Genomic DNA, 12,682 nt, shown 5'->3' with positions numbered 1-12,682 from the left:
CTTATCCCAGGATGTAAAACGCAGATACCACGAGAACTTGAGGCCTGAATAAAAATTCACATTCACAACATGAATAAACCAAATAATTTTTTCCTTGTATCGTATTGAATCAAACTATTCCAATATGTTTAGCACTGCACAAGGTACAGTGAGGGAGTCCGTCATGGTAAATTTTAGTTATTACCTCCGCCACTTAATGTGGACGTAGGTGATGTTGATGTCTCGAGCAGGTTTTCTCAAAAAGCTATGGATGGATTCGAACAAAACTGTGTGGACAGGTTGGGTGTGTGCCGAGGACAAATTGATTAGATTTTGGTGAAGATCCGGAGCCAGATCCGGCCTATCAGAGGGATACAAAACGTAAATTGTTCAGCCTGGCAGAGGTGCTGTACTGAGTGCTGTTATCATTAATACCGAGATAGTTACTAACAACAAATTTGTTTCTTGCCGATGTCAACGAGGTCAGCGCATAAAATGTTGTTAAGCCACTTTGCCCACCATTTTCTTGATAATCCGTCAGTTTGAGATATTTTATTTGAGAGCACCCGAAGACAGCACAAAAGCTCAGTATTCTCACTTTGAAATCAGACGAACTCGTTTTTGTTTTTTGTTTTTTGTGTACAAGATAGAGGCTCGTGTAAGAGCTAACATTAATCAGAAAAAAAAAAACTGACATAAAACATATAATAAAGGGAGCGGGAGACAAGATGGGGAGAGAGAAGGAAGCACACAAGTACAACAGTGGAGAACAGGGACATCGGGAGATCTGTGGGAGGAAGAGGGCTTGGGGGGTGGAGGCATGGGAAGGGGGCGGGGGGGGGGGGGAGAGGTATAAAACACATGGACCAGGACTTCCAGGAAAGAAGTCGGTATTTCAAAAAGGTGGATCTGGGGTGTTTAATGGGGGTAGAAAAGATCAAGGTTTTGGATGGGGGAAGATAAGAGATGATGGTGAACAGCTGTTTTAAAGACCTGGAGGGAGGAGTGGGATTGCAGAGAGTGTGGGAGTTTGTTCCAGAGGCGGGAGAAAAGAGGAATGAAAGAGTGAAGGTGAGCAGAGAGTGTTGATTTTGGCAGTTTCACCAGAAGATACATGTACTTCTTCTTGTAAACACCTCAATTTGTCTCCCATAATGGTGGCAGAATTAGGCAGCCTCGTTCTCCCAGCGGATGTGATGTCTATTCATCTACCTATTTAGTGATAATGGTTATGCTGTTCCAGGTAGAAGGTTTAACATTTGGCCAATACTTGTAAACTCTGATCTTTACTTTTCAACTACATTCGATTAGCCCCTTTTAGGTGTGAATGAAAGCATTGTTTTTTTTTCAACTAATATTCCTGAAACTTCATTTGTTGAAAAAGTACGGCACGGTATTTACAACGCCTTCAGAACGTTTTCACACTGCTTGACTTTTTCACATTTTGTCATGTTACAGCCTGAATTTAAAATGGATTCAATGGAGATTTCTTTGTCACTGATCAACACATAACACTCCATAATGTCAAAGTGGATTTTTTTAGTAGAATTTTTTACAAATCAATTGAAAATTAAGAGGTGAAATGTCTCGAGTCAATAAATATTCAACCTTTGAAGCCTTTGTTATGACACTCCAAAATGAGCTCAGGTGCATCTAATTTCCTTTGATCATCCTGGAGATGTCTCTACAACTTGATTGGAGTCCACCTGTGGCCAATTTAATTGATTAGACATGATTGAGAAAGAAACACACCTTTCTATTTAAGGCCCCACAGTTGACAGTGCATGTCAGAGCAGAAACTCGACCATGAAGTCCAAGGAACTGGCTGTAGAACTACGAGATAGAATTGTGAGGAGTCATGGATGTGCGGAAGGGTATAGAACAATTTCTAGAGTGTTGAAAGTTCCCAAAAGCACAGTGAACTCCATCATTAGGAAATGGACAGAATATGGAACAACCCAGACTCTTCCTAGAGCTGGTCGTCCGACCAAACTGAGCAACGGAGCAATAAGGACCTTGGTCAAGGAGGTGACCAAGAACGACAGAGTTCCTTGGCTGAGATGGAAGAACCTGCTAGAAGGACAACAGTCTCTGCAACCCTTCACAAATCTAGGCTTTATGGGAGCGTGACCAGATGGAAGCGACTGAGAAAAAGGCACGTGACAGCAAGCAACAAAAAGGCACGGGAAAGATTCAGAGCATGAGGCAAAAGATTCTGTGGTCTGATGAGACGAAAATTGAACTCCGGCCTAAATGCAAAGTGCTATGTCTGGAGGAACACGAGCACAGCTCATCACCCATCAAACACCATCCTACCATGAAGCATGGTGTCATGCCATAGTCACATCATGCTATGGGGATGCTCTTCAGTAGCAGGGGAGACTTGTAAGGATAGAGGGAACAATGAATGGAGCTAAATACAGGCAAATCATTGAGGAGAACCTGCTTTAGAGTGCAAAAGGCCTTAGACTGGGACAAAGATTTACCTTCTAACAGGACAATGACCCCAAGCATACAGCCAAAGCAACACTGGAATGGCTTCAGAACAAGAATGTGAAAATCCTTGAGTGGCCCAGCCAAAGCACAAACTTGAATCCCATTGAGAATTTGTGGAAAGACGTGAAGATTGCTGTTCACCGACGCTCCCCATCCAACTTGACAGAGCTTAGCTTGAGCAAATCTGCAAGGAAGAATGGGGGAAACTCCCCAAATTCAGATGTGCAAAGCTGATAGACATACCCAAGAAGACTCGAAGCTGTAATCGCTGCCAAAGGTGCTTCTACGAATAAACAAATATTTACTTATATAAATTAGATATTTCTGTATTTCATTTTTAATTATTTTGTAAAGATTTAACAAAAAAAAAAAAAAAAAAATTCCACTGACATTATGAGCTATTATGTGTAGATCATCGACAAAAAAATCTCAATTTAATCCATTTTAAATTCAGGCTGTAAAACAACAAAATGTGGAAAAGTCAAGGAGTGTTAATACTTTCTGAAGGCACTGTACATATAATATCTTGGACACCGACAAAATTGTGCCTCCCTGTGATTATGTATTGCACTGCACAAGATTACCAATACACTATCTTCTCTGCACTTTAAGAGGTAAAACAGTATCCAAAACTAGAAGGTTGACAAAATACAATTATAATTGTTTTAACTTAATTAGCAGCAAAAAGGCTCTCTCACTCTCTTCAATCCCACTCCTCCCTCCAGGTCTTTGAAACAGCTGTTCACCACCATCTCTTATCTTCCCCCATCCAAAACCTTGATCTTTTCTACCCCCGCTAATTTCACCCCAAATCCACTTTTTTGAAATACCAACTTCTGTCCTGGAAGTCCTTGGTGTCCTTGTGTTTTATACTTCTCCCACACTCCCCCCTCCCCCCTTCCCACGCCGCCTCCCCACAAGCCTTCTCCCTCCCACACATTCCCGATGTCCCTTCTCTCAAATGTTGTTTTTATGTGCTTCCCCTTCTCTCCCCATCTTGTCTACTGCTCCCCTTTTTATATACTTTGTTTGTTTGTCTATTTGATTTGTTTGTGTGATAAATGTTAGCTCTTTCACTTGCCTCGATTATGTATACAAAAAGGCAATTCATTTGTCAGTGACGTCAAGACTAGCAAGGTAAAGCTCCTTTGTCCGGGAATGAGCAATTAGGATATTTACTTCCCACTGTATTATCTCTGCTTATTAAGACGTTCTTATTTGGATGTGGGTGAGGAAGGACGCTGGAAGGAGCATTGAGCCTTAGAGCAATGAGCACTCGTCTCTGAGCTGTCTAGCCTGGATTTGAATCTCTACAGGGCCAAAGGCTCATGGAAGAGTTGCAACACAAAGCATAAACACACATGCAGACAAATACATGAGACAATACCAGACATGACTTCAGACAAACACAGTCACTAAACTTGGGGGGAATGACAATGTCCCAGGCCAATTTGGATACCAATGACACCGTATTTGTCTCTGCACTCAGAGGAACAATAAAGGAGACATTTCTTCTTCTCCATTGATGCCAACCGATTGGGTTTGTCCATTGTCTATCTCCAAATGCTGAGTGCCAAGCAATGGAGCAACACGTCCCATTTTCAAAGTCCTTGGTACCCGTACGGCGTACAACTCAGCCAGGGTCAGTTTCGAACAGCCAACCTCCCAGACTCAGAGATGCCGCTCTAACCGTGTTGCCACCAAGGTGGTTTGTATTTTTTTTGCCTATTATATATATATTTATACTAAGCTGTGATTGCAACAAACATCCCCTTCTTATATGGCCATACATTTTGGCCTGAGGGCCAAGGTGAACGTGTTTCGTTTTGACAAGTTTTAAATGACTAACTAGAATGGCACTCGGTCGTGCGCATACCTCTGCCAGGCTGAAGAGTTTACGTTTTGTATCGCACCGATAGGCCGGATCTGCATCAATTCATCCTTGTCGCACACAACCTGTCCATCAAATTTCATCTGAATCCGTCGATAACTTTTTGATCCACTGTATCTTGCTCACAGACAAACAGGGGTGAAAACACCTCTGTCCACCTTCGGTGGTACAGGTAATAATCAATTTCACATATAAATTATTATTCAGTTGTAGAAAAATCTCAAAACCAACTGAGTCCTCAAAACATACCTATTTTGCAGAAAGCACATCTATTCAGTTTTGTTATTAACTTTTATTTATTTGTTTTTAATAAAAACGCATTTCTCAATGGAGAGAAACGTGCCCAAGATCTAAGATTTAAAATGCTGCATTAACCTGGTGTTGGGCTAGCGGCTAGGGTGCCAGCTTAGGATCCCAGGATCCTGGGTTCGAATCCCGGTCGATCGCTGAATTAACGCCAGGGGGTTGACTCAGCCTGTCATCCTTCCGAGGCCGGCTAATTGAGTACCAGTTCACTGGTAATTCCCTGCTTGTCGTAAAAGGTGACAAAAATGGTTGGCGGCAGGAAGGGCATCTGGCCGTAAAACATTGCTTCAAAAAGGGGCCCGAAAAACAACAACAACCACGGTCCCCGAAAAAGGCCAACCCCCGCTTTGCGGGGAAAAATGGCCTCTAAATGTGTTTTTTATTTATTTTTATAACCACTGCCCTCTAGTGGTTGTTAATATTTTTGTAGAGATCTCAAATTCTCGCAATTCCAGCAAACCCAAATCTCAACCAATAACATGTTGATTGCCAATAAAGCAATGTGGCATGCAATGACTATGGCAATAAAGCAATGACTATGGCATGACACCAATAAAGCACTAACATGTTGATGACAATAAAGCAACTTTCGTTTTTATTAACTTGCAATCAATGTGTGGACATTAATTGGGCATATTTATTTTGGGCACAACGTTAGCCGCTGTAACCTGGATATAATCGAAAGGCCCGTCTGCGTTGGTGGCCTCTTTTGCTCCGGCGAAAGTTAAAGGCTGAAACGTCAGCCTTTCTTGATCAAAATCTTGATCAAAAAAAGATCTTGGTGATCTTTTACGGTGGATACATTTAATCATTTAATTCTCATGTTTTTAGTTTTTAACCCCTCAACCTAAAAAAAAAAAGTGTGCCCTTTACTCCTACTAAAAAAAAAAAACCCAACTCACTCGGGTGCCCTTTTTCCTTTTTGCACCCGGCTTTTATTTGGATCTGTACAGAACACCAAACCCGGCAAGCGCAATGATATAATACAGTGGGATAGATTGATTGCATTACCTTGTAATTCTCAGTGTTCATACAATGGCGAATGTAGCAATATGGGTAAAAAGAGGATTCCTCTTCTCCAGAGGAAGGAAGCAGAGCATTGCAAGCCTTTGAATAACCTTCCAGCCTTTTCCAGTCGATCTGGGCATAACCCACTCCCTGGCCAATCTGCAACATCAAACATGCCAATGAAAAAGGGTGCAGCTCATGAGTGCAAAATGAGCTCTCCCCTCCGAACATCAAGGTCATTTCACATAAAACGACAAACACAAATATGGCTGAAAAAAAGGCTGAAAAAGTCTAAATTACAAGATAAATATAAATTTACAATGAATTAAATATGGTATTCAAACCAATTAGAAAGAGGCATGCAAAATATATGAGGGTTGTTCAAGGTGGACGTGGACTTTTTATTCCAGCAAAAAAAAAAAAGAAGTAAACAAACGCTACATGGCCAAAACTATGTGGACACCCGAACATCACACCCGTATGTGCTCGTCGAACATCTCATTCCAAAATCATGGGCATTAATATGGAGTTGGTCACCCCTTTGCTGCTATAACAGCCTCCACTCTTCTGGGAAGGCTTTCCACTAGATGTTGGAACATTGCTGTGGGGATTTGCTTCCATTCAGCCACAAGAGCATTAGTGATGTCGGGCACTGATGTTGGGTGATTAGGCCTGGCTTGCAGACAGTGTTGCAATTCAGTCCAAAGGTGTTCAATGGGATTGAGGTCAGTGCTCTGTGCAGGCCAGTCAAGTTCTTCCACACCAATCTTGACAAATCATTTCTCTATGGACCACGCTTTGTGCACGGGGGCACTGTCATGCTGAAACAGGAAAGGGCCTTCCACAAACTGTTGCCACAAAGTTGGAAGCACACAATCATCTATATCATTGTATGCTGCAGCATTAAGATTTCCCTTCACTGGAACTAAGGGGCCTAGTCAAAACCATGAAAAACATCCCCAGACCATTATTCCACCTCCACCAAACTTTACAGTTGGCGCTTTGCATTCGGGCAGGTATCATTCTGCTGGCATCCATCAAACCCAGATTCATCCGTCGAACTGCCAGATGGTGAAGCGTGATTCATCACTCCAGAGAACGAGTTTCCACTGCTCCAGAGTCCAAAGGCGGCGAGCTTTACACCACTCCAGCTGACGCTTGGCATTGCGCATGGTGATCTTAGGCTTGTGTGCGGCTGCTCGGCCATGGAACCCCATTTCATGAAGCTCCCGACGAACAGTTGTTGTGCTGACGTTGTGCAGTTTGGAACTCAGCAGTGAGTGTTGCAACTGAGGACAGATGATTTTTACACACTGCGCCCTTCAGCACTCGACGGTCTCGTTCTGCGAGCTTGTGTGGCCTACCACTTCGTGGCTGAGCTGTTGTTGCTCTTAGACGTTTCCACGTCACAATAACAGCACTTTCAGTTGACTGGGGCAGCTCAAGCAGGGCAGAAATTTGACGAACTGACTTGTGAAAAGGTGGCATCCTATGACAGTGCCATGTTGAAAGTCACTGAGCTCTTCAGTGTGGCCCATTCTACTGCCAATGTTTGTCTATGGAGATTGCATGGCTGTGTGCTTGATTATATTGTTACGGACGTGGTTTGGATGTTATTTTTGACCGAGCGGTTGGTATGACCGCGACCGAACAGTTATTCCCCGACTAGACCCCGATTCCACCCAGACTATGCTAAATCAATGATGGAAAGGACACAACGACTGGGATAGATGAAACGACGCAAGGGTACAGTTCTCAAGACCTCCGGAGGAGGGTATAATTACAGTGGTGGAGAAAAGGGGGTAGATTACACGGTAGTGAGGTAAAGACACAGAAGAGATAGGCACTTAAATACCGTCTTATCTTAACCCAGACAGACCACAGACAAACGGAACAAGGCTGACTTACACAGGGATTGATGGCAGGAAAGGACAGGTAGTCGATAGCACAAGGTGCACCTTGGCTCGGGGACAGGATAAAGCACGGTCCAGTCCAGAGATGCGGGGAGGCCTCACAACGCTCGGAGGGTACGTCTTGCTTGCTCCAAGCTCAGCGCGCATCTGACGTCACCTCCCTCTTCCTGCGCATGCTCAGCGGGGAGTGACACACCCTCGGCTGGTTGGCTCCGCCCCCCTGGGGCCGGTCCGCCGCTTCCATTGGGTGCGGGGGTTACCAGGCTCCGCCCTTGACGAGGAGCTGACAGGGAGCCCCTATTTGGTAACCCCGTCGAGCACATGTTCGATGGCGGCTCGTTGGGAAGGCCTCGTGCCCTCCCAACACCCCCTACCAACCAAGCCGGAGTGAGGACGCGCACTCCCTGTGCACGCCGCTGCCATTGCTGTTGTTGTTGTTGTTGTTGCTGAACCGTGAGGAAGAGCTGCGGGGAGGTATTGGGAGGTCCTAAACTTCCTAACGGTGCCATACAATCACATTCTGGTGCAACGAAGGGTCAGAATTAATGGAAACGAGTCCTTAACTGACATAGACTAAGAATAACTAGCAAGATGTCCTATAGTTGTCTTACATGAGATGCGGTGAACCTGGGCACGACATTTAATGGGGGAAATAGGGGGAGGTCGGGTCTACAGAGTGTTGTTTACAGAAAATGGGACTAGGGAATGGGGGATTGGGGATAGTTGGGAAGTATTGAGGAAATAGGGGAATATTTACAAGCGGATATGGATGGATGCAAATCCCATATCCGCAACAATATATATACCTGTCAGCAATGGGTGTGGCTGAAACAGCCGAATCCACTTATTAGAAAGGGTGTCAGCATACATTTGACCATGTAGTGCATGTAAATGAAAACTTTTTCAAGGTATACGCCTCGACACACACTCGCACACTTGCTTTGGGCAACTCAAAACCTATTGATATGGTAGCACCTCTACGGCATTTCCATCTAAATATTTGGCACTGGTACAGAGCCATTTCAAGACGAGCACTCCAACGCCTTCATCATTCATAAACACAATGCCACCCAGATTTTCATATTTTTCGACTCAAAGAGCATCACAGGAGTGATGAGTCTGGATAATATGGAGTATGATTGAGAAATTCCCAACCCATCCCTGCTTGTGTAGTAGTTGCAGTCAACTTTGCTCTGTGAAAGTGAGCATTACAGAAGTAAAGTCGCACCTTGAGACAGAATACCAGGCCATAATCCATGTTTTACTCTTCTCAATCATAATAGCCAGAACTGCAATTAGCAAAATATTCCTTGTTACACAGCAACATCATTTAACAATAAAAGAGTATACCTATTGTCACGTCTGAGTGCCCGTTAAGACAGAACACTCAACACCGGGACCTATCGTCCAGAAAGATGGCCCAAACAGTCAAAACGAACCAGGTGAGTCAAAAAGGAAACAAATAGGTAAAAGGGAATAATCAAGCTTATGTACAATGATTGGAAATGAAGCAATTGATATCCCATTAAAGGTGCCACAGATCACACATACAAGACAATAATGCAGGCGAGCCTTCACTTTTCTCTGATGTGCAGGGTGGACGCCAGACTCAATGTAGCCAGATTTGGAAACCAGGTGAGAGACGAAAGCCAGTGATGAAGTCGATCCACACCAAGCCTCGTAGCTCCTTCTATCTTTGTTTAGACTGAGGCCTCCTCGTGTGCCCTCCGACTTCTTAATCCTCCTCCAAAACAACAGAGATCCCAGCTTGGGTCAATTCACCCAGAGACAAAGCTGCAATCAAAGCCTCCTTGCAAAACTCCTCCATGAACAGCTTGCTCTACTCGTCCTCCTCCCACCAGCTCCTTTCTAGACCGAAGTCGCTTGCTCTGCCCTCCATCTCCAGGTCTCTCTCTTGTTCTCCCCTTCCTCTTTCAAGCAAGGTCTCACTCGTTCTTCTCCTCTTCCTCCTGGGCAGAGTTCTCCCATGGCAGTCTACCACCCACGGGGCAGTTCCCATAAATATAAATGGCAATGGCACTTCCTGCTCCACAGCACATGACACCACCATGGCCGACACACAATGGGCAGATAGACCTTGACCGGCCTTTCGCACAAGTGACATATATGTGCCTCTCTCATGAGAAGTCCTCACATAGCCTCGCCCACAAACATGAGGTGTTTACGCCCACAAAATAAATGTCTAACCTGTATAAATTACATACGCTGCCTCCTCAGCGTCACGTGTAACAAACGACTTGCTCTGAAAGCTCCCTGTTACATAGCAGTCTAACCTACTCAAAACACATGGACAACACTACACTTACCATGCTCTAGCTTTGGATTCCCCCTGCCCCCTTCCATGTAACAATATTTACAAAAAAAATCTAAAAGAGCAAAACAAAGCAGATTTTGAGAATATGTACATACAGGTAACACATCAGAAAAAGGTTGCAGCTGGTGTGTGCATATCCATTTGCTAGCCATTTTGCTGTTTAGTCCGTCTTCCATATTTTATATCTTTTTATATTTTATATCTTTTAATTTTGTTTTCTTATTCCCTTTGTGTTTTATGTTTTTTATGACGGTTAACTTACAGCGTCACCAAAGAATAATTTCCCTAAATATAGGACAATAAAGATTTATTACTATATATGTGTATGCGTGTGTGGGTATATGTTTATGTGTGTACTGTAGCGGCTACCGCTGGGTATACACAATCGCCTTGCACCTACCGAGGACGCGGAGCGATCACCATGCTGGGCTCGTCCGGGACGCCCGGACAGGCCCGCTCTCGACTTGCCAGGCCTCGTCCGGGACGCCCGGGCATGCCCCCTCTCGCCTTTCCCGGGCAAACGCTCCGGGATAATGTGTATATTGTTACTGATCGCGGTTTAGGATGTTGTTTGCCGAGCGAAGGCTCCGCGACCGAACAGTTGTTCCCCGACTCACCCGATTCACCCAGAACTTTGGCCGTATCGCACCGCAGCTGCCCAATCTGGAAAAGACTAAAACGACGAAATGCAAAGAGGAAAAGGAATAAGACGAGAAGACGGACAGAAGAGTAATTGGATTTATTATACACACAAGCAAAAAGAAAGCAGTCACGTTTATTTACAACACATAAGACGCAGGTGACACAGTGCAAATACTAGCTTATACAGACTTAATTAACCCAGGGACAGAACAAACAAAACAAACTCACGTACACAAGAAGGGTGGAAAGGCAGGAGGTGGATGGCTGGAGGGAGAGGAAGGTCCAAGAGGGTCCTGCAGCACGATCGGCGCGTTTAGCAGCCGCCGTTCCTTCGCGGCCCTGCTCAAAACCGCCGTCCAGGCCCCAAGCGGCTGTTGGGTGTTGTTGCTGCTGTGGCCGCCGCTTGCTTTGCCAGGACTCGTCTGACTCGTCTGGTCCAAACCCTCAACTCAACAACACTCTTGCACGTCTCCCTGTCCAACCACTCTTTCTCTCTTGGTCCAACCACTCTTTCTCTTTCTTGGTCCAACCACTCTTTCTCTTTCTTGGTCCACTCACTCCTCACCACCGACTCTCCACCACCGACTCCCAACGCCACTTGCGCGCGCGCCTTTATAGCGCCTCCAGCGATCAAGCCGCCGGCCTTCAGGACACGCCCATCGGTGTGCTCACCTCGGCCCTGGTTGGTCACGCGACCCTCTGGCTCCGCCCTTGATGACGACGGGCGGGCACGCCCCTCTTCCCCGACCCGAGCACATGTTCAATGGTGGTTTTGGAGGGGATGTAATTGGCAATCGAGGCTTGGCAATGACGAAAGGGGATGTGAAAGGAAATGGAGGTTTTGGGGATGGGAATGAAAGGGGATCTATTCTCTTTCACTGGTGCAATGGAGTACTTCAATTAATGGGAGACACAGCCTTACCCTAAAACACAGAATAAGATATAACTATCGAACAGGGGTATTCTATTATTGGCTGACGTGTATGCTTGTGGACTAATTATGGGATGCCCTTTTTCCTTTACACAGCTCCGGAGGCAGGGGGCGCAGAATAAACCATAATAATAACTCACACAATCCAAAAAAATATACAGTCCTCATATCCGCAACACTGCACACTCCTCCTCTTAGGCACGTCCCGGGCCTACAACTTTTTTATTTAGTGTGACACGTAGGTGTAGTTCCCTCTACTTTTAACCTGACCCAGAGTGCGACAGTTTTAAAACATAAATAAATGTGTCCCGCTGCTCCATTGCACCCTGCCTAACAGACTTATGCCCACAGTTAACCGAATTGCGGAATGGTCTTCAAACTACACACTGATGGTGGGAAGCATTATTTACAATGACGCTATTTTTATTTACAAAACTAACCCAGGACCTGTGATTGTTCTTTCTGGGGGGGGGGGGGGGGGGGGAGACAGTCTGCTCTGCATCAATGCACCATTAAAGCACCCAAAAACGCACCAATACAAGCACCCTCAAGCACCAATCGGTGCAGTCACCATAGTTCATCAGTGTTCAATGCATGTTCAATAAAAATAAAATCAACAACCCCTAACCCTGCAGGTGATCTCTTGCTCTTCGGCTCCCTCTGCTGGTTATTATTATTTGTTCTTCCAGATGTTGTCATTCTTTCATTTTCTTACTGGCGGCCTATTTGCAATAAAGTGTGCCCAATGTGTCCTTTTTATTTTCTTTTATTTATGGCCCACAGGGCCGACTACGTGTGCTTCACCTGTGTGGCATCGGTGCCCTGTGGCCAAGGTCCGCCAGCAAGATTTCGGGCCCTCATGGCCGGTTCCAGCAGAGGGGCCATGCCCCAACCTATGGGGTCCATAGGTGGTGCTCGGCCACAGACATGTGGTCCATAATGTGGTGCATCGATGCAGACAGCTGGTTCTGAGAGTTCCGGGCGCACAATGGAGGACTCACGCACGCTCCCCTCGGCACCCAATGGCGCACAGGTCATGTGGGAGACAAAAGAGACAATTGAGCGGGGGGTAAGGTCACAAGGGTACACATCAATAAGGCAATGCAAGGCGAAATGCATACGGAGGGCAAAGTGGGAAAGCTCGTCCCTACCGTACGTCACCCCCCTGTCACCTACACTAC

General features: G+C 45.4%; 1 protein-coding gene across 1 annotated transcript in view; it reads right to left on the bottom strand.

Annotated features, from left to right (window-relative positions):
* The window catches only part of INTS8 (integrator complex subunit 8), a 100,907-nt gene that overhangs the window by 68,735 nt on the left and 19,490 nt on the right, over positions 1-12,682 (bottom strand). Inside the window, exon 8 of the mRNA XM_068127435.2 lies at positions 5,684-5,839. Coding sequence (XP_067983536.2) covers positions 5,684-5,839 — 156 coding nt within the window. The remainder of the gene's footprint in view (positions 1-5,683; positions 5,840-12,682) is intronic.

Source organism: Myxine glutinosa, chromosome 10, assembly GCF_964187855.1.
Source record: "Myxine glutinosa chromosome 10, kmMyxGlut1.1, whole genome shotgun sequence".
Lineage (NCBI taxonomy): Eukaryota > Metazoa > Chordata > Myxini > Myxiniformes > Myxinidae > Myxine > Myxine glutinosa.
The sequence above is the reverse complement of the archived record's forward strand: the minus strand, read 5'-3'. Positions and strand labels throughout refer to the sequence as shown.